The sequence below is a fragment of the Eutrigla gurnardus genome, assembly GCF_963514095.1.
Source record: "Eutrigla gurnardus genome assembly, chromosome: 10".
Taxonomy (NCBI): Eukaryota; Metazoa; Chordata; class Actinopteri; order Perciformes; family Triglidae; genus Eutrigla; species Eutrigla gurnardus.
Window position 1 is genome coordinate 15,432,718 of NC_139924.1, and position 22,799 is coordinate 15,455,516.

Genomic DNA, 22,799 nt, shown 5'->3' on the forward strand with positions numbered 1-22,799 from the left:
TAATACTAAGCACTTAACATATTAATAATTGTCAGCAGAGAGAGAGAGAGAGAGAGAGAGAGAGAGAGAGAGAGAGAGAGAGAGAGAGAGACCTGGGCACTCTCATATTAGAGCTGTCAGTCGGGTTCCCAAGCGGGAGAGAGAAGGGGGGAGGCAGGGGGAAGTTTTTCATTAATTTTCCAGTGTTCGGTATAATGGTCAAAGCACAATTAAAATCTATAAAATCTTTAATGACTTTATCCAGAATTGGTAATTTGAGTGAACGTTGATTAATGTGATTTCATTTCTAGAGAAAAGGTCCGCAGTAAAGACTGAGAATAATGAATGTCTCCCGTCGCTGCAAAACAAACATCCATCGTTTGAATAGTCTTCATGTCAAACTTTCATTTTTTTCTTTAAAAAAAGATTGACATATCTTCATCGCATTGCTTTATTGTGGTTTAAACTTTATTTCAGAAGACTTCCGTCCAGTCTGACTCATTCTGTCCTGCCTTCATTTAAGATGCTTGGCTCTCTCGCGATAAGTCATGAAATAAGTCAAAACCGCACTGGACGCATCTCAATTAGAAAGTTTACACGCGCGTTAGATAAACAACGCGGCTGAATGTGAGGCTTCGGCGAACGTCGGACATTTCCTCGCAGCGTGCCCGGCTTTTCTCGCCAGCAGCGGTTCGTTTGAGACCCATGACGCCGAAACGAGATGTCCGCGATTCGCGCATCTTGACCGGATCAGGTTAAATATCAAAGTGATAAATCGTCCCAAACTTTTTTTTCTTTTTTTTTTTCTGGCACTTGCTGCCGGCAGATCTCGGCGCTGTGCGCATGTGCGAAGGTGTCCAGACTGACAATGCTGGAGAGATAGCGCGTTCGGATTGAGAAACCCAGAGAAAAAGGACACGAGCAAAAAAAAAACAAAAAAAAAACAAGAAGGAGGGGGAGAGAAAAAAAAGATCCAAGAAAAAATCCAAACAAACCCACGCCGAGAGACTGGCACCATGAGGTCCAAAGGCAGGGCACGGAAACTGGCCACGAGTAGGTGCAACATCCCTTTCTTTTTTTTCCTCCTTTTGAAACATGCCATCTTATAATACCTATAGACTGTCGCTGTTGTCGCTGCGTTTGTCGCGAGTTTCTGTGACGATTTAATTTCCACACGCAGAGCCGGATCCTCACTTTCACCTGTAAAGCGCGACAAAGCGGAAACATTGTCGCGAAGGGAACGGAGTTGAGCGCTGTCACGGAGAGAGCGTTAACTTTCGAGTTTCGGCAGCGGCGGAGCAACTTTCTGCAGGGCGTCCGCTCCGGCGTTAGCGTCGCTCGTTGCATGTAGTGGGCGCTGTTTGTAATGTGGTGTACTCGCAGGTTAAAACCTCCGCGTCCCGCGCATCGGCAGCTGTGTTGCAGCCGCCGCTCGCCGCTGCTGCTGTCGGCTGCTGGGAGCTTGACGGGGAACATGCAGGTTGATGGAGGGGAAATCTGGAGAAAACGAGGATTTAGACAGGCATGGTAAAAGTGGGACTTGTTTGTAATTCCTTGTGTGTGTGTGGGTGGGTGCGCGCGCGCGCGCGTGTGTGTGTTGGAGTCACGAGCTCGTATTAATGCGTAGTGTATGTTTGATTCTTAAATGTGTGGCACTCTAAAAAATAGTAATAATATAATTCCCACTCATGCCGTTTTAATTCATTTAACGCGCGAGTCTTAGTTTACAAACTTTTAGGCTGCGTGTCATTCGATGATGGCACGAGACAGACTTCCAACTCGGTGCTCAAAATTAATTCCTGATCAAATAATAACTTTAAATATTCCACGAGTTTGATTCAATTAACTGCGATATCGCTCTTGTCATTAAATCGATTTAATCACTTGGACCCACTCAACTATAAGAATTTATGTAAGGAGATGATTGATATGGCTGTTCGTGCATTGATTTGCTACAATAAATTATCAAGAATATATATTTTTTTCTAACGCTGTGTCAAACAAGCTCATACATGTTGTATTTTTCATTCGTGTTCTTGCATAAATTCACGTATAGCGCCGTTTTTTTTATATTTTTGAATGCTTTTAATTGTTGAGGTCCTTCTCGTTGTAAAACGCACAGCGTTCATCAGGCACCGTGTTGCAGATCCTTGTGAAAGATATTAGGCAGGGATGTCACAAACAGGCATCAGTGTAACGAGCCAGGCCTGCAATATACTGTGTGTAGACATCTTATTTATTTATACGTTATATATATTTTGTACATTCAAACACAGCTTAATAAACTAAATAAAACATTATGGTTTACGTGTAAAATGATTTGGACACGTAATGCCAATAAGCAGCAGCCTATGGAGAAGTTGTTACCTGGTCAAGGTACTATTTAATTGATTTACCATACAGGAGTGAAGTTTAGGCGAATATACTGATGGAGTTTAATAAAGCGAGTATGGGTGTATAAAACGGTTTGGAAAATATTGCGACATGGATGAGGAAATAGGTGTGCACACATGGACCATCATCATCATCATCATCGTCGTCATTGTCATCATCAATAACAACAACAGGAAAGAAAACACTTCGTCTTTGTGGCCCTCTAGGTCTCTCTTGGCTGCGCAACAGAAAAGTATTTAATTTATTTTTTGGAATAGTTTTAATTACATTGCGTAGCGCCACACACACCGACGTGCATGCGCACGCACGCACACACACACGCACACACACACACACACACACACACACACACACACACACAGAGGAACAAGCAACAACAGCATCAACGTTGCAAACCATGAAACATTCCCTCTGATACAGGAGGGGTAATTCCTCGTGTATTTAACGATTATTATTCTCGAGATGGAAGACGGAGATTTCGCCCTCTTCAGTCAGAATGGAGGGGGGAATGTTCTGGGTCCCCGGAGGAGCGGGCCCGCTCTGGCCCCCAGCCAGGTCTGCACAGTGTCAACAGTGAATATTTAAATTCCCAGACCCCTCATAAGAGTTCTGCTGGTAAATGCGTTCAGTGTGTTCCTCCCGTCTGTCCGAAGAAGTCGTGTTAAAACGGGCATGTACGGGGCCTCGTTGCAGAACAGTCGTGTGATTAGAATTTTAAAAAAAAAGAGGGGGCTGGTGCATGTAATAGAGGAGGTGATGGAGAGGTGGTAAACGTAAGAGTGATTGATGGAGGTTGACTGATTAGTCCGCACGTCCAGATGTAATGCGGTGCGCCACAAAAACTCTCTTTTGCTTCCCAACTAAGTATAGCCAAGGCGCGCAGGCCGCACCCCGTGGTGAATTGTGGGCTATGCAGAAAGGGGGAGGGGGGCTTTGGTGATCCAAACTAGCTTGGTGTAGGCCTAATTAAAGGTCCACTTAGCATATTTGTGTCTCAATAAAAACCTTGATTGTATAAATGTACACATTTAGAGGTCTTTTGTCATTTGCGAGGAATAATTACAATGACTGTTAATCTCACACAACCCGTTTATAGTGATGCTGTGATTTACAGACCTCCAGCATGTAGGTCTTCATTCCATTTTTTCCCCTTTATAACGCAGTGTAAAACATACATAGATCTAAAGGAAAGCTCAGATGCAAATTATTTGGAAGCTTAACAAGTGGTAATGGGGCGTTCAAATCTAGCGCGCGTCCCAAGGCGCGCACTTGTGCACCCGATAATCATTTCCCAACGTTTACCACAATATTAAGTCGGTCATCACTCATTGATTAGAACGTCTCCCTGAAAAAAGTGGCTTTCTTTTTTAAAATTTATTTATCTTTCTTTTTTTAGAGGCGAATCATGTTTGCGTGCGTGCGATTAGAGAAGGAGAGCGGCCTCGCGCGCCTCGACGTCTCGCGGTCTGTCAGCGCCTCTGTTCTCCGCGGGGCCGAGGAGCGCGTCGTCCTCCTCGCATTGTGCAATGGGCCATGCATCTCGCGTTTGTCTGGCGGAGCTCATTAAAACGCTTAATAGATCGGCCCATTTAAAAGGTGAGAGGGAGCGGGCCGGCGCGAGGAAAGTGAAATAGAGACCCCATTAAACAGCCCTTGTTGTCCCGGAGCGGTGCTCTTTGCCATGCGCTCCGCTTGGTGCCAAAGCTCCGTATACACATGTATCTCCTTCAGTTATGGACTGGGTCAAGAATCACTGAGGGCCCACGGCAGAGGTTACTCCCCTCTTGTTTTCATCTTCTCTTATTTGAACGTGTTTTCTGGTGCAAATAAATGACAATGTAGCATATAGCAATCTAGCAAATTGCATTAAGTGAATTATTATCAATTGATGAATTTATGGCCCAAATAGGGCAGATAACTTAATCAAAGTCAGGTACTTCGGGATTCAAAAATCTATAAATGTGGTCTAATATTGAGGGATAAAATAACTTTATCCAGTTAACTTGGGAAAATATTTTAGTCATTTATTTTAAGGCCTTTAATGTAAGATCCAGGTTCATGTTTTTGCCCACTTATAAGCTTGTAGTCACACTTACTTGTGACTATAGGTGTCAAAGCGCTCTGTCAGTTGTTGTACAAAGGCTGCCGTTTTCTATTTCGCCGTCGTGGATGTGTAACAACCGTGTGCTCAGCACATTTATGAACTAAAGGCAGCGTTGCTTATGAAAGGAGAGCGTCCAAATGCTCGTCAAAAAAATATCACTCACATGCTCACAGACGTGGGTGTATAATTTGTGTTTTGATATACCAGTGTGCGCGTGTGCGCGCGCGTGTGCATGCATGTGTGTGTGTGTGCAATTTTGGGGTGGCGCGGGGCAGTTTGACTATGACCAAGGCCCACTCATTTATCAACGCCCCCATCTGTCTGACATGTCGTCCACTTTCCTCCTCTCTTGCGATGGGAGAAGGGTCCCCCCTCCCTCTCTCAGAAAACGGCTCTTCTGGAAGGTCTCTGATGTTAAAGAGTCGTCCAGGACTCGGTCTCAGGGCTGTAAACAGAGAGCTGATGAGGTTAGTGGTTTGTTTATGCACTGTTGTCACCCGCTTGAAGGATGGCCCCTGTCCCAAGCAACTAGGGAGCTTCCAGGCCTTGTCATGGGTCCCCTCATGGGCCCGGACGCAGCGGCCCTGCCCCAGGGGCCTTTCTCCCCTCTCTACTCCCTCTCTTCTTGCCACACTTCCTGCACTCAGTTCATCATGTATGTGGAGAATTTCACAATGCATTTAAGCACACAGACAAACTTTAGTTGTTGAATGCTGACCCTGGTGGCAGGTGAAAAAAGTGACATTGTGTAGCTGCTTCTGGGTGAGGCGGTAATGCTTGTATTTTGTGTGTGTGTGTGTGTGTGTGTGTGTGTGTGTGTGTGTGTGTGTGTGTGTGTGTGTGTGTGTGTGTGTGTATGTTGTTGTTGCCTAGACAGGGCAGTGTGGGAACACCAAGGGATGGAGGGAGGGAGGGGTGGGGGGGGTGTGCAGCAACATGTCAAGCCTGGGAACCGCTGTGTTTACCACAGGGAAACCGTACCAACACAGAACAATGAGCAAGCCATACCCCTTCTAAATAATAAAAAAAAAAAGAATTTCTGCTTTCTTCTCCCCCCCTAAAGGTCATCAAGTTAGAGATAGGGAGTCCACACAAAAGCCTCCAGTCTGTCGGCAGTCTGGTCTGGCCCAGTACGGTGCCAAAGCTGAGGTCATTATCAACAGAGCAGTCCCAAGCTAAGCATATTTTTATAGATTGTGTGTGTGTCCGTGTGTGTTTGGAAGGGAGGGGAGCGTGTGTGTGTATGTGCTTATTTGGACGAGCCGAGTGTGCAAGTTTTAGTGCGTATGCACAAAACAAAAGGCGCTCTGCGGAATATACAGCATAGCCGTCAAACGTGTGACATGCCGCCATTTTCTCATCACAAATTGGTCCGAGATAAATGGCATTTTGCTGAGTTGAAAAGTTTACCCAGACATCAAACTGATTTGTGTCGTTATGATGTCTGCGGCGGTATTATGTCAACAGATTGCTGATGGCGCGCTTCGCCTGGGCTATTAATGAGGCGGTCTGAAGTTAGCACTCCTCGCCATGCTTTGAGAAGAGATGTCTGTTAGCTAATTAAAGAAACTAAATCATTTTATACTCCAATCAATTACCTGAAGCAGGTGGTAGAAACAGGGCCCGACACTCTGGCCTCATGTCTCACATCAGCTAACTACCCGAAGTCACTTTACTACATTGTTGAGTGCATTTATGAGGAGAAATGCTAAACAAGAGGCTTGATATGACTTTATTCAAGCTGCCAATCTTTGTGTGCCGCACTTTATTCCAGACTGCAGACGTGATGATATGTTCGCATGTCAGGTTACAGGCTGCAGTGTGAGCATTTACATTTTTTTTTTTACGTCTCACCCGGTAACCTCAAATAGGAATAAGTGGGTACAGAAAATGTCCGATCAATTTCATCCCACTTGCCCATATTTTAATCACCCTTTAACTAATTGTGGACGTTCTTTTGATTTAATGGTAAATATCTTTGTGCTGGCGGGTATGCTATAATGCTTGCCTGTGGACATTCCTTTTAATCACTGTCATTGAGGGCTGACAGAGGGAACAGTGGGTTTTTACTCTTACACACTGGAGAGAGCACATAGCGATAAACAGGAATTACCCAACAATCGCTTTGTGAATGTGGTGATAACAGTGTGTTCCAGCACTGCTCGGGGATCTCCCTGGGTGGAGCAAGCTGGCCCGAGGGATGGAAGGCGTGAGGGAGGGAGGGAGGGAGGGACAGGAGGAAAGTCATTTCTGATTAACGGGGCGAAACAGGGCATGGGGTCATACCCATCTGTAGCTGAAAAGGGAAGACATGGTAGGCAGGTGTACGCTTGTGTGTAATGTGCGTGTGATTCCAGTACACCTTTCGTCCCTGCCCCCCCCCCCCCCACCCTGAAGCTCATTAAGAGGTGACCTCTCACCCCCGCAGGACGGGAGAGATGAGGGTAGGAGTCGTGAACAAAACAGGGGCCTTCCTGATGAAGTTTGCACTACACCGCATTCCCCTGATTGGATCTGACAGCAGCTGTCTTGCCTGTGTTGCGGTGCTGAAAATGTGACTTTTATAGTGAGCGACAGAAACAGGAAAATTCATCACACGCCGTGAATGCGTTATTAGAGGCGAGGGACAGCAAGGTGGATCATCTTAAAGATTCAAAAATAAGATTGTTTTTGTGATTTTTACACAATCCCTAATAAAAAGTATGTGAGAATTATTCATGCCATCCGAACCAAATTTTCTCTCGCAGTTCTTAATTTTTCTGACCACGTCATCGTCCTCAGATATCTGTCTTGATGTTACCTTCCGTGTATGTATGTGTGTGTCTGAAAACGCTGTGCAGCTTCTGTGTGTGCACAAGTGTTGCTGGTCAGCCAGGGTCGCAGCAGAGGAAAGAATGTGGCCACGGAAAGGAATGCAGGGCTGATTAGCGCTTCTTACCTGTAAGTGAACTGGACGTGTCGGCGTGTGATGAGACCGAGGAAACAAGGGAACAATAGGACAGTAGAGATTCCTTTCCACGCCGCATTCCAGCGATCCTGCAGCCGGGGCCCCCCGCTCGGAGCTTTGATGAACCCTTCTCGTGGCTTCCTGGGATTGTCGCTCCACCACAAACACAAAAACATAAAGCAGTCAGTGAGCGGGGCCAGGGAAGAGAGAGCACGGCCCTCCTCAGGATGTCCTGTTTTGATTAGCGTTAGCATCCTAAATGCACCATAGAAATATTATTCTAACACGGAGAAGAGCTTGGTGGTGACACATCCACTTCTTTCCATTCTGTGACCTCCGGGGTCAGATACACTACAATGAGCCAGGAATCAAAGAGGTGCTCCTCACCCAGTGATCCGACTGAGGAAATCATGTGAGGAAAACATGGCGATAAAACGATAGGGAGAGGTTTCAGGGCCTGTCAACAGGTGGGAGTATATCAGGCCAGTGCTTTTAGAATTTTCTAAGAAATACCCGGCAATTTCTAGAATTGTTATATCAACTTATTTGGTGGCAACTCTAAAAATTGTAACTGTTTTTTTTTTTAATTGTATTTAGATGACAGGAAGTTGTGAGAAGCAGAGGCATTTTTCTGAAATGCTCCCCTGCCATAATGAGCCGATTTCCCCCCCCAAAATTAAAAGAGGGTGTCAGTCGGTTAGACACTGATATGTATTTGTGCCCATAAGTTTGGAATCAAACTCGTGTTTTTACAGCCTCGTAAAGTCCTTTGTCACACTTTGATAACTACTAAGGGCTAACAGCTTCTGCTATTAACTTAAGACTTCAGACTTTTATGAGACCTTGGGTGAAAGAAGCATGGTTTAAAACGCTTCCATGAAGAGTAAAACAATTAAAATAGCTCATATTCTCAGAAATTCCACTTTCTTAATTAACAGACAATATTTTCCTTTAAGAATGTACCTCAGCTCTGTCTTTCGAGCACAAGCCCTTCCACACAGTGGCCTCTTTCAGCAGCCCGCACTACATCTTCTCTGTCTCCTGTGGAATCAGAGAGCAATGAAGCATTGCAGCATGGTTTGTTGTTTTGCTGGCGCTTGAGGGCTTTAGTTTGACAGGAGGGCACCACTTTGTTCACCTTAATGTCCAGAAGGGACCCCTAGGGACCTCGGGGCCTGGACGTCTCTGTCATGCCTGTGGCAGTACTGGGGCAATGGGGGGCCCCCGCTGCTCAATGGGTCAGTGGACAAGCTAATCGATTTTATCTCCGTTTCACACAACGCGGCAAACCCCTACTGGCCTGATATTCACATGTTCACTGTTCAGAGGATTATTCTCCTTCCATCTTCTCTCTTTTTTTTTACTCCGCCAGTTTCTTTCTCTCCCACCACAGTTCTCGTCTTTCTCCTACTGCGTTTTGTCTCTTTCACTCTTTATCTTCCTCCCTCCACTTGCTCCATCTCTTTCTCACCCGTTGAAGGGAGCATTTTAAATTTAGCCTCCATGCCCGTCTCGGCGTTCCCCTTGAGGGAGGCTGGTGGAGGAGCCCTTGTTTTCTCGGGCCATTCCTCTGGACGAAGCGTTGGAACAAGGGAATGAAAGCTTTGGGAAAGGTCTGGAAACTACCCATTCATCAGTGTAAGGAGATACTGCGCTGACAGTTAGCAGACGGCCAGCCAAGTACAACACGGGACAGCCGCGTGGGCCTGCAGTGCTCAGCGCAACAGACAGACAGACAGACAGAGCGAGACCAGACCAAACACCCCACTCATCTCTGTGCGAGGAAATAACATATGTTAGCATTTTAGGCGTTTATTCTGATTCTCTTGCGCAGTGTCTCAAGTGCAAACACTAGAATAAGTGAATGATTACTTGTGCAATCATAACTAATATAGTTAGAAATAAGAGCAGACAAAGTATAACACTGCAGATGCATAATGATTACGTGCTGAGCAAACGGTGGTTAGTTCAGTTATTTTCTTTACAACTTTTTTCTACTTTTCAAGGTCACAGGTCACAGTTTTATTACACTTTAATGCTGTGCGTTGGTGATATTATAAATGTATCAGCATTCGCGTCTTTTGTGTAACATTTTACATTTTCCTCATTATTTTTTTTATTGATCGGATGTTTTCCGTGTCCATTCTCCTGCCTTTTTCGCCCCTCCGACACACCCTCTCACCATGCCGTCCCATCAGCCACTGCAGCAGGGCAGAATGCATGCATACCCTCAGGGGCAGTAATACATGTATGAAAGCAAAGATTTATATGCACCCATAAACGCATGCACTTACACATGTTTGAATATTTATCCGTCCTTCCAAGAGATTTTTGACGTGTACCTGCCTGAGCTGGGATGGGACAGCGCGTTGGCAGGCCAGTGCAGGGTGGGACATTGCAGGTGTGTGTCTGTGTCTCTCTGCCCAGCCATTAATCGCTGCCATCTGACAGTTCAATCTACGAGGGGCCGAGCGGAGCAGCCGGCTGGATACCAGGGCCGGTCATTACTGAGCATGGAGGCAGCCAATCGCATCAGCGATCAATGACAAAGGCCGTGGAAGTGCAAAAAGTGAGGGAGAAGTAGAGAGAGGCAGAGAAAGAAAGAGGGTGAGAGAGGCGATGGAGATGTAGGGGTGAGGGAAGGGGAGAGGAGAGGTATGGCGGGATAAAGGTAGTTACGCAGCTGAAGGTCAGTTCTTGGTTGTGGCGTGGATGACAAACAGGCTGTCAACTGCCAAGAAATGGAGATATTCATCTGATGCCGCACAACAAAAAATATGGCCCCTCACACGTGCACGGACATAAACGCACACAGACACAGGCATTGCCATAGCAGCTTGATTGAGAATGCAGCAGGGGAATTTAGTGTGAGCCATTGTTTTATGAATTCCATATACAAGGTGTTGGCAGTCTGCGCCGCCCTTTTAGTGGTCAGTCCAGGCTGCGCTGTAGTAAAAGTAATGACTGGCTGTGAATAAAAAAAAAAAATCAGTTCATGAAAACGCCACAACTCCCCTGTGGCCCCGCCTCCGTTGCCCACCATGTTACCACGGGAACAGCTGCCATAGCGAAGTCCATCCAGTGGTGTTTACCCAGCCCCGAGGACCCCCAAAACACCCCCGCCCCCCAACAGAAGAAGTTCCATACGCGTTGGGACATTTATCATATTTCATAACCCCTGCGAATATCATTTACACCTTCTCACTCAGGTTTTTTTTTTTCCTAACTATTTTTTTTTTTAAATGTTGATCAGGGGATTACTTGATGTTGTGGGTGATAATATTTGGCCAGGGCTCTGATAAAACAACAGTGAGAGCTCCCTTTTCTCCCTAGAGGCCTAGAATAGCAGAGCTGGTCGTTTATCCTGCACTATCTCTCAGCAGATCCACTGGCCCGCTCTCCCAGACACACACATTCACACACATGTACATACACACACACACGCAGCCCATCCCAGCGTGGACACCACTGAGTGATGATGAGTCATTACAGAGAGTGTGCCCCCTGACCTCCTCTAGTCTTTATGGATCACTCTCTGGCAGAATCATATTCCCTAATGCCAAGTTCCTGTCCATCTGCCTGTCTGTCTGTCAGACAGTCAGGCCCCTTAGTCTCTCGCTCTCTCTCTCTCTCTCCCCAGAGTTTCACACACCAGTTCATCCCAGACATCTCTGTTTATTTGAATAACAAACAGGAAAATATCGCCCTTTCCCATTACCAAATGTTTGAATTTGATAGTTTTAATGTATTCCAGGGTGAGAATAATGGACATAAATGTTGGTTTGTTCAGATCATTTTTAAGATGAACTTGAGCAAGGCTTCTAAAGTTGTCTGTTATCCAAGGGTGTGGTAGTTAAGAGGATCAATTTTATATATATATATATATATATATATATATATATATATATATATATATATATATATATATAACCTACTAGATATCCTAATATATATCCTAACCTACCATGTTCTTCAGTGTTGAGATTGGCACACAGCATGACTGTAGCTGAATTCACAGTAATCCAATACAGCCCTTTGCATGTAAGTATTTTCCCTCCATCTATTTCCTCACTTGCATACGATTGCGGTAATTTCTCAGTGCGCAGAGGAGCAGAGCAGCGAGGGAAAGCAGAGGAAAGGAGTCAGTTTGGAGTTCTACACACCACCTCCTTTTTTTTTCTGTCACTTTTCTTTTTTAATCCAATACTCACACTATGCCAATGGTGTTCTTTGTAGATCGGGCTGCTAATATGTTTTTGTGGACGCTAGCATTTGATCCTTCTCTCGGCAAATGCAATTTGTTTGGCCTGATTTGATCAGCTGCAGCGGCATAGTTCCATACAGGCAGGAGCAGGCAATGCTTCCATACGCTAGGAGTTAAAATGTTTTTGCGTCCGTGAAAGGGGAAACTCCATTACAGGTGTCCTGGACCACGGGGCCCTGCTGGCTCTGATGAAATGCTCTTTGGGTGTTAATGCAATTGTGATTTTGCCTAGCCTGGAGACTAGCACCTCTGGGGTTTTAAAGCAGGTCCTGAAAGGCAGAAAACAAAGTCTGGATCTGAACCGTACAATTACAATGGTGGTAACTCTGAAGGGCACTTCCTGATGTAACATTGTAATCTCCCCGGGGACTCCAGACAATGATGCTGTATTATTTTAGTTCAGGTTTTTTTTCTTTTTAATAAGCGTAGTTTTATGCGCATGCAGTGGACGCAACTTGTAAAGTGGTACTGCTCCACAGCCAGCGCTAATATACGTATACCTTTGATAAGGAACATACGGCATAACAAACAAGGGCAAGCAGGATTGTGTTTCTTCCTTGAGTTTTCACCCATTCTAGCGAGTGATAAAACAGCATTGTAAATGTTTAATTTGTTGATAAGAGCACTGTTACAATGTGTTGTTTATATCACCTCACCCACTTTAAGCATTCATTTGACAATTTAAATCTTTTAAGATTGCAAACTTGGTTTTATTCTGTGATTGTTCAAACTCATATTAAGGGCAAAATTCACTGCAATTGTCTCCAAATTCAAATACCGCTGAAATACGGCCACTGCAAAACAAGTCACCCATTTCCCCCCCTTCAGAGACATAGGGAGGGTGCATGCTCTGTCACTTCGTCTCCGCCCAGAGCCCCACAGATCAAATACAGGTATGATTTATGTCCGCTGTCTCAGCCTTCACGTTGCATGTTCTCCTGCATAAGAGTTGTTGGTCAAAGCCAACCGCAATAGTAATTTGTCTCCTTACATGTGTAGGAGGTGGGGGGCGAAGGTCAGTGAAATGAAAATGGCCAGACCTGACTTAATTGTTGTATCTATTTGTGGTTCGAGACAGGATGTCTGTCTGAATGTCTATCTGTCTGTTTGTCCATCTGTCTCGCTTCGATCTCGGCGCCATGTTTTGTGTCAGTTGGGGGAGACCCTCTGGCTGCAGTCGGCTATAATGGACACTGATCTGATCCAGCAGGAGTACAGGGTTCACTGAAGAGATCTGTCTAGGCCAGATAGTATCATTATCAAAACACACAGCCAGATGGAAAAGTTTTCTCTGTTTCTCCGGTCCTTATTAATGGTATTCCTGATTTATGAAGCTCACAAAGCACCATACAAAAATAACTAGAACATGGGTTGATGTGGAAATATTATCAAGTCTTGCCGGTTCTTGCCTATGTTCATCCTGCAAAGTATAGCAAACACACGGTTTCAGATATGACGCTGAGACACCTTCGTGCCTCCAATTTCCTCGCCAGCTCGGCACATCTGACAAGGTTAAGCCAGCAAATTGTGGTGAGAAATGCTTCCTGTGTGTGATTACATTTATCATGTATAATTAGGAAGTTCTGCTCTGTCTACACGTGATGACCTTTGACCCCGAGTGTGACAGTTGTAGGGTGGTGTTGCCAGACACCCGTACGTGCTCTCCGGGTCGTGCCACTCCACAAAGTCTGGTTTCCGCTGCAGGATTGAGTGTCTTGGATTTGGGTTTCTTGTCTTTCGGTTTGAGAAACGTATCTGTGATTTGGGAACATTTGTCATTAAGACCACAATTTCAGATACATGAGCAATGCTGGAATTACATTGTCCACAGATGTAGAATGTTACTTTGCCAGATCCCATTCAAACCATGTTGCATTGTTAAACAACGTCATGCAAGACCATCATTATGTGTCACTTTAGATATTATTAAAATAGTTAGATGTGGTGCTCTTTTTACACAGGAGATGAACATGTGCGATAGTGAGGTTAAAAAAAGGATTTATTTTTTTCTGTGTAATTAACAGTAGTTAATGCAACATAGTTCAAGAATGGGAGAACGTTTCCACCAGTATCTCATACAGCAGGGTTGCAGTGCTTTGCATACAGAGGCATACAGAGGCATTGCCAGTAGTGTGCAACCCTGGTCCTCAATGCAACTTTTTCTTGATTTTTTTCGTGTGTGTGTGAGAAACAGTCCCAACTTCCTATCCGTGGCCCCTTTGTTGCCTGGCGTATAGTTTTCAAATTATTTAAACCCTTCTCTAAGTCTTAGCCTTTCTTTCCTCCTTTGTTTTCTTTCCTTTATCCTCCTTTCCTCCTGTCCGTTGCTCTGTCATTTGTTCTTCCTTTTCCTTTGCGCTTGTACCCTTTTTGTGTTATAATTCCCACCTATTATTTCTGTCCCGAGCCCTCATTAGTCATGTCGCTGTCAGCCGCCAGCTGCAGACACACACACACACACACACACACCCATACACACAACCGCACGTATTCTTGCACATGCACAGGTATGGAAGTCATCAAGGAGAGGTCAAAGGTCTCTCTCATTACCCAGCTCCAGTGAAAACTTTTGGTGTGTTTTATGCACTGGTATCAGAAAGCAGGGGGGGGGGGGGGGATGAGGACAGGAAGAGGGGGAACAAGGGGTGTAGAAAAAGTAAGATAATGAAGAAGACTGATGTGGCTTTAGGAGGAAATAAGAGAAGCGAGAATGAGGGATAGAGAGTAATAAGTGTAGAAGAGAAACACATCTTCTTCTTCATTTCTGTATTGTTTGGCGACTCCTCTCCGTACCTGTAAACCAGATCAATAAAGCCCAGTCAGAAAAAGGGAAACTGTGGTTAGGTGGAGGGTTTGAGGGGTTGAATTGAGCTGCTGGCGGCATACATGCCTGGTGTTTCCTGACGTTAAACACAACATCTCTAAATAAAGTCATTAGGAGTAGTCCAACAGAAGCCCATTCATTCATTCATCCTCTTCTGCTCACCCACACACACACACACACACACACACACACACAATCTCACACACGCACATGCACTCACCCACCCACACACACAGGGTTGAGACTACAGCATCGGACATGAAAACAAAGCAGGAGTGTGTGTGTGTGTGTGTGTGTGTGTGTGTGTGTGTGTGTGTGTGCATGTGCGCGTGCGTGTAAGTTCAGCCTCGGAGGTCAGAGAGGTGTGTGTGCGTGCATGCGTGTGTGTGTTGGGGCATCAGCTGGGACCAGTCAGAGGGACACTGGTGATGCAGACTGACGTGGGACATAAACACTCAGTAGTATCGTGAAGGGGCCCATTGTCTCAATCGCCGCCATGTCAGTCTCTGTGTAATGGAACGATATGTTTCTGTATGTTTGTCTAATTGCCCAATCTGTCTCTCTGTCTGTCTGTCTGTCTTCTGATATATCTGTCTCACTGCTTCGATGTGTCTTTCTCTCCCTTCTTATCTATCTATATTTACACTTGTTTTTTTAGGCACGAGGCAGATCTTCTTATCAAGTATCTGCTGATGGCTGTGTGTGCTGTTAACGTGTTCTTCTGTATCTCCTGGTCAATAGGATGCACAATCAAACACAAGGTGTCTCGGCATACTTTAAATATATATAAGACGACACATAATAAAAATAACTAAAACAGTAGGTTTAAATAAGAAAAAGTCAACAAAAGACTAACATTCGGATTGAAAGAAGTGCACGTGTCGCAGGTGGAACTGTTAACAAGACCAGCGGTTCAGAACATGCAAGGGAGTTATTAGTTGTGGGATTTCATAGCTGTGGCTGAGTCCAGAAAGGAGGTAAAGGTGTGCGGAGGATATGAGATCTTTGGGGTCAAGGTGCCGGGATTGTGATGAGGTGTGTGAGATTGATGGAAGTGAAGTTGTAAGAGAGGGGAGGCCAGTTAGATGGGTTGGAGGGTGAGGTGCTGAGGATTTGTGTCTTTGTAGGTTCGGGTTTCTGTATGTGTGCGTGTATTCCGGCATGCGTGGAAGACGAGCGTATTTAACTTTTTTTTTTAGTGATGTTCTCACCTGAATTCAGACTCAAGATCCTTAACCCAACGTCCTGTAACGTCAACACAAGACCCCACTGTGTAATGTGATGAATGTACGGACGTCAAATCCACACTGGGCTGTTTTATCCATTCCTCAGTAGGATTTCATTCAACAGCAGAAACTATTAGGATGTCAGAACTGAGGGCTTTGCAGGCAAATATGGAGGTGGTTAGAGAAGGCCAAAGTTCATCCACGTCTCTTGGCTGCTTTATGTGCTTGCTGCCACTCTCCATCTCAACACGCAGCAAGCTAACACCTTCTTTCTTTTGTTAGTCAAGTACTGCTTCATGTTACGTTGATAAAGTCCAGTTTTACATTATTTGCTTCTTTGAGGCACGGTTGACTTTTTTTTTTTAGACAAATGACCGCATCACTTACAACATTTTATAGCGCAGTTTTATTTACACTCAAAGTACTTCCAAATGCTATTTCAGGAGCTCATACACTTTTACCAAGACGCACATTTAGTCCCCTTTCTTATTTTGTTTCTCCACACAGTTACCAGCTAGAGTTACTGGCACGGCCATGTTTAGAAACAGAGAGGCACATAGAGGGCTAAACTGTAGTAATAATCCAATTAGAGTAATAAGTAGCCAAGTGATTGACACTTCAGTCAAACACTGAAGGGGTTTTTACGGGCATGTCTCTTGAAGGACATGTTTCCGTGTCGGCTTCCACACACACACACACACACACACACACACACACACACACACACACACACACACAGATGTCTATTTGAATTTCTTCGACTTAGCTCGTCTCTCTCTCAGTAGTAGGCAGTGTCTGTTTATTGTAGATGAGATGTGCATATTTATACTCTCTGCCGAGCAAAACAAACCAGCCTGAAGTGTGAGGTGATTCTAAAATAATCCACTAAGCTCTTTGGCAAATTGACACCGTGTAGTCCCTACTTGTGCTGTTTGTTCATGTTGGCCCCTGGAAATGCACTCCTGTATGATAATGTTATTTCCGTGCAGGAAATGCATACTTTTCCTCTAAATGCTGGACTCTAATATAGCAGTAAAGCATTTGATTGCAAACATTAACTTAGCTTGACTTAAACATGATGAATATGGATCTGTCTGGTAAGGCCTCGCCAGCTGACACGAATCACACTCAACTAACCAAATGAGCCATTTTAATATCCTGGCATTCACATGTATTTAAGAACCGTAATCCGTTTTTTCTCAATTTCTTTCATAGTGGATATGGATTATATATAATACTTTGTGTCATCGATGCACATTTGGGGTCCAGAAGGTCGCAGAGGTTGCGTTGTATCACGAAATCAAAAACATCTGAGTTTGTTTGGATACCTTTTCACACCGTCTGGCTTCTTTTCCCCCAGTTGCCCGTGCATTAGTGTTTGTATAAATACATCACAGAGACGCACACAATGGCCGAGGAGGGATGGATGTCAGTGGTCGGAGCAGATAAGAATGACAAAGCTCTACACTAAGCCACGTCACCACCAGGCCTCTCACCTGCCTGTCTGTCACACAGACGCACTCAACCATCACCGAGTGATTGTTTGTGTCCGCGCATGTGTGTGCGTGCGTCTCTGTGTGTGTGTGTGTGTGTGTGATTGATGCGCTTTGCCTTCCGTCGACTTCACTCCCGCCTCTCTCCCGCCCCGCTCCCTCTTGTCCCGCCTCGGTCTGGACTGTCAAGGAAACACGAGGCCTTGGGAGATAGCAGCATGCTCTCCCGGCCGGCCCTCGGCCCGCTCTGTCTCTTTTTCTCGTCCTTGTGCCAGTCACCACGGCTGTGGGAAAAGCAGAGGAGATGAGGCCTTAAAAAACAGATCATTGTCCGCCTCCTAGATTAAAGCCAGAGAATGTGAGCATTGTCCACTGAATGGCTAAACCTTCCTGCTGTCACTCAAACGCCGCTCTGAGCGCTACTTCATGTCTAAGAGGCTTATCTGCACTGAAAGGCCCCTAGCTGCTCTGGGGAGAGAGGACGTAATGAAGCGTGTTTTTTTTTTTTTTTCCCTCTGTAGGGAGAAACCTGCTGCTGGTGGTGGTGGTGATGGTGGTGGGTGGTTAGGGGATTCAGGGGGTGGACGTGGCCAGTGGGACAGCTGCAGCCGTCGCCCCAACCGCTCCCGCTCCCTCTAACTGCCTCTCTGGAAAGAATTGTCATTTATCTAGTCTCACATGAGAGGGAGCGCCGAATACGCGGCATACGGTCCTGAACCCATTGCTGCCGTGATGGGGGGGGACACGGGGACTTTATGTGCCCAGGGACCTGCCTGTTGTCCTCGCTCAGCCGTCTGTGGGGATGATCAGCAGGCCACTGATGTGGTCCTCTCTTTGTGCTCCGCTGTTTGAAAAGGGGAAAGTTTAAGTGCTGCTCGCATTCAGGCCTGAGGACCAGCCAGGCTGGGAGGGTTAGCTAAGCCCTGAGGCCTCTGTGTATGTGTGTGAGTGTGTGAGTGTGTGCTTACATTATAGCCTGTTGATAAAAAAGAAAACGTATAGGTTCCTTGGCCAGCATCATGAGTATAAAATGTACAATCCCATGTCTTCACATGATGTAACATCCTGCTGTAGAACAGTTGTTTTATTAGTAATTTGAGATTAAACCTGGAATAATATAAGAACTGACTGACTGATTTATTAACAAAATGTATTTTTTTGTTTACATGGGGTCAGGTCATGTATTATTAAGTGTTCAACATAAGGAAGAGGATTCCGCTTCTTGAAATGCTGTTAGTTTAATCTTTTTTTTTTTTGTTCAGCTGTTTCTGCTCCATGAACCCTTGCAGGTGTTGCATCCATGCTGCACTTGTTGAGTTACGAAACATCTGCCATGATCTCTGCCACCGCTGTGGCATGGCACGCGTGGGTTTCCCCTAGTGGGTCCACATATTCGTTAGTGGATGATTTACAGAAGCCGTCAGACCCCGAGCCTCGCTGTCCTGTTCTCTTTGACCTCTGCGGATCCGGCTCATCTGTCTCTGTGTCACGACGGACACACCTGCATCCTCAGCAGCCCCCTCTAAGCCATCAGCTCTGTCCACTTCCTGTCTGCAGTAGCAGACACTGTAACATACAGAAACACAGCTGGGCTGCTGGCATATGCAGTATGTAGAAGTTTGATTTAATTATTTTGGAAACTTTGAAATTGTGGTTAGAATGTAGTCTACCGGGTTTTTCCTCTTCCTCTTTTTTATCGCCTTTAATTATGACTATTTTAGTTGGTTTGGCCAGTAGAGGCTTTTTCTTTCAGTGCTGTCCGATTTGTTGTTTATTAAAACGCGACAGACTGATTCACTTTTTGAGCACAGGGATGATATTTGCTCCCTATCTGATCATGAGCCACGCATGCACTCTCTTAATGCGATCTCTGACCTGGGCATCTTGTGGGGTTAGTGCTGCCTGCGCCTATTCTGTGCTGTGTCGGGAGGTCGAGTGGGCTGAAGAGCCTCGGAGTAGACCAGAGGGCTTGTCGGCTGGGGGAAGGAGGATGGGAGGGGGATGTTAAGTGGTGTGGCCCAGCTGTGACGGCTGGCCCAGCGGTCCATTTAGAACTCCAACCCCACGCTGAGAGATGGTTCATCCGGACAAGCTGAAGGGACCCAGTGCTGGTACCAGCATGCTGTTGGCTCCGTCAAAATGTCTAAAATATGAATGTCAAATTGTCGGAACATCACTTGTGCAGCATGTTAAAATGGAAGCTCCGGGTGTCCTGTGGTGCTCTATCATTTCTAGTGGCTTCAAGAGCTTCGGAGATCCATCTAAAGCAGAGACAAAACAACTTAGGAGCAAAGGTTTACATTTAAAAAGCCGTTTCATTTGGACTATAGCGGCGACTGTGCTGCTGATATTCCCCCCGCACTTCCATACAATATGTTGTGTAACAAAGTAACATTATTAGAATGATGCCTTTTATCTCACCAAACGCTTTTGTCCAACTCAAGAGGATGAAAATCGGATTCCTGAGAATTTGAATGTTAAATAGAAAATGATTCATGGGAATGATCGCTACATATCAATGATTCACACAATACAATGTGTCCACGCACCCAAGAGTGATAGGTGCCACATTGTGCGGGAGATGGAGAGTGGATTTGAAGGTTCTTTTTCAGTAAACATTTAAAAGAGTGGAGAAGTGAACAAAAGCGCTAAGAAGGAGCTGTTTTGTTGCCCCTTTTTTAACCTAAATAGGCGGTCTGTCCGACCGAGGCCTTGGCTTCAAAGTATTATCCCACACATGCAATTACCATTTCTATCAACTGTGGAGAAAGATTATGCTTTTTGGGTGTTCTTCTGCGTTTCTTCCAGTGGATTCACTTGGTGAATGTGACACGTTTTGTGTCTCCCACCCCCTATTGAATTTAAAAGTTCTCTATTCTCAGAGTGAGCTGAGGAGAGTCCTACACGCGGGCTGAATAGACACTAAATCTTTCAAGGTTAGGACTTAACCTTCTCCCACTTTAATTCATCTTCAAACTTTAGTCTGAAACCAATCAATATCAGATGATTGGTAAACAATGTGCAGTGTCTGATAGGCAGGTACCAAGGGCCCTCAATGGGATTGCAAATGCTTTGTGCGTCCCAAGTCGCTTTTGCTCTAAAGCACTGTCACAAAAAGTGAAATTACCATTCGCTTGGAATGATGCCATTCATCTTTGTCACAGCGCCAAGCTCAGCACGCAAGCCGCTCCCCTCAAATTAATTCCTTGTTTTGCATCAGCTGAATTTGCCCAAATCCAGGAGGATGGCTCCGGCTGCACCTCGCCTGCATTCTTTAATGTGGCAATTCCAGCTGATTTCACTCTGCACAAGGCCCGGTGGCTTTATTTACCGCCTAATTCACAAAGAAAAGGAAATAGATATGAAAATAAGTTGGGGGTGGGGGAGGGAGGGTAAGATAAATCTGGTTGTGAAATTTCCGAGGGCCTGCATGTTCCAACCAGGAGAGTTAGAGTAGCATAATACATATAGCTGGCTCCTGAGAGCCCATGCTATTGTCGATTTGTCATTTCATGTTGCGAGAGCTCCTGTACAAAGGTAATGTCTTCCCAGAGGCTCTTACCCGTGTAATATAAAGAGAAAGAGAACGAATATCTGAGGGATTCATTTGTTATCCTGCGTGAGATATTTTACAATATGTCAGGACACTTAAAGTATAATCTGGAGAGAAAAGATTGTAAACAAAACACAGTCATTTATTTTCCCTTTTTTTTTTTAATCAACTTTTTGATTGAAGAACACGTGCAAATCTCCCTTCTTTTGGATGTGAAGGACTAGTTGAAAAGTTTCCACTAGGGGGCTGTGACCTGTTCTTTCCTTCCCTCTCTCCTGCTGCCGGGTAACCCAGCCCTGCCATCACAAGCCAGCTGGCATTTCAGTGGTCACATCTTTGTTGTTTTCCCTCTCCAACTCATGTAGATGTGATCCCAGTGTTGTTTCGTGGTGCGGAGCCCACATTGACAGCAGTGATGAGGTTTTAAAGAGCGGGTTGTCCTCTCCTTTCACTGTCCTCTCCCTGTTTGACTTAAATGCTAAAAATGGTCCCGAGGCTAATTTATGGTTGTGGTGACTTTGACCACTGATTTGTGATCCCCTATGTTTGTGTTTATGGAACATGGCTTATTTTCTTCATCTTATCTGCCGACGGATGGACAACATGGGTTGACAGGGTTTATTTAGATGTTTGCTTTTTCCGGCACAAAGTATGATGGAGTGCAATTACCAGGAATGAAGCCGTGGGGTCAAAGGCCGTTTCCTCCCTTGTATGAGAAGACCAAGGATCTCGCTAATTCCGTCTATAGGTTTTGACAGACATTTGTGGCATTTCTATTCGTAGGAAAGTGAAGTGTATTCCCATTTCTACGTGTACGTTTTAAGAATCTTGTTTTGGACGAATGTGATCAGGGATGGTAACAGTGCAGGAGAAGAGAGGAGGAGAGGAGCTGCTGGAGATAAGTGGGTCAGGCCTGAGAGACTGTTCTTCACCTCAGACACCTGCACCTCTCGACAGATCCCTCATCAAGGACTCACTTTGTCCCCGGGCTACGCCATTGACCACTGAAGGGCCCTCCAGACTGTGAATACCTCCCTGTGCTCCTCCGAGTGGACTCAGCCCAGCTCTCCCCAAGAGACAGACAAAACAACGGATTCCAAAGCGCCAGCCCCTTGGCATTCCCCTGCCTTTGGGAGATAAAGAGGGGGAACTTCGGCCTGATTCACTCCTCCACTCTTCATCCCTCTCCTCCACAGTACCCCCCCCCCCACCCCCACCAAAAAAATAAAAACAGGAGATGAGGAGGAGGAGAAAGAGAGGAGACTTGGTAGGGGGTAGTGGAGGGGTGGTCTCAGGGTCACAGAGTGATTAGTGAGGAGCAGAGTGGCACTCCTTTTCCCCTTTTGGTCCTCCTCTGTGGTCACTGAGAAATGACTTCCACTGGGTTTACCGGGGCGTGTGGGTGGAGAGGGAAGTGGAGGAACTATTCCCTTCTGTCTGTCTGTCTGGACTATGTTTAAACTGCCTGACAAGATAGATGTTTCCAAGGGAATTCTCCCCCCAGCATAAATGAAGCCATTTTATTTGCCTCTCTTGTTTTGCATTGGAAACGGTGGGATTTGACAAAATCTCAGGAAGATGTTCAAAATCAGGTTAAAATATAACCTGAGCACAAACACATGCCATGTCACGCAGCCTCTGGTATGCATTTTGCTACTTATTTTTGCGTACGCAGTGTATCTGGACGCTCATACGCACATGTCGTAGCCCCCATTGGTCCGAGCCTTTTTTTTTTTTTATAAAGCACAACAAATTTGTGCACTCCCTCCAAAGCACACACACTGGCATTGATACACAGACACATACACATAGTTCTGGTGAAGCCAGCCGGTGCAGACCGTACGAGTTGGAAGTGATTAGGGAGAAATATGCCTGTCTCCCTGTAATGTCAGTAATAGGCAGCAGCACATCAAAGTCCAGGCCTGTCAGAATGATCCGGATCAAACCGGCCCCCATCTGGAAGCCATAACTGACTTTTCACTCATTTAAACACTCTTAAAACACACTGAACAGAC

At 45.5% G+C, this 22,799-nt stretch overlaps 1 protein-coding gene across 12 annotated transcripts in view; it reads left to right on the forward strand.

The window, feature by feature from the left end:
• Positions 1 to 875: 875 nt before the first annotated feature.
• Positions 876 to 22,799, forward strand: part of mecom (MDS1 and EVI1 complex locus) — a 128,005-nt gene continuing 106,081 nt past the window's right edge. For 4 of the 12 annotated variants that reach the window (XM_084018968.1, XM_084018978.1, XM_084018975.1 and 1 more), the window contains exon 1: positions 884 to 1,032. In XM_084018968.1, the coding sequence (XP_083875094.1) occupies positions 996 to 1,032 (37 nt within the window). In that variant the 5' untranslated portion in view covers positions 884 to 995. Of the gene's footprint in view, positions 1,033 to 22,799 lie in introns of all 12 variants that reach the window. The other 8 variants (XM_084018970.1, XM_084018973.1, XM_084018977.1 and 5 more) reach the window with 6 other exon arrangements.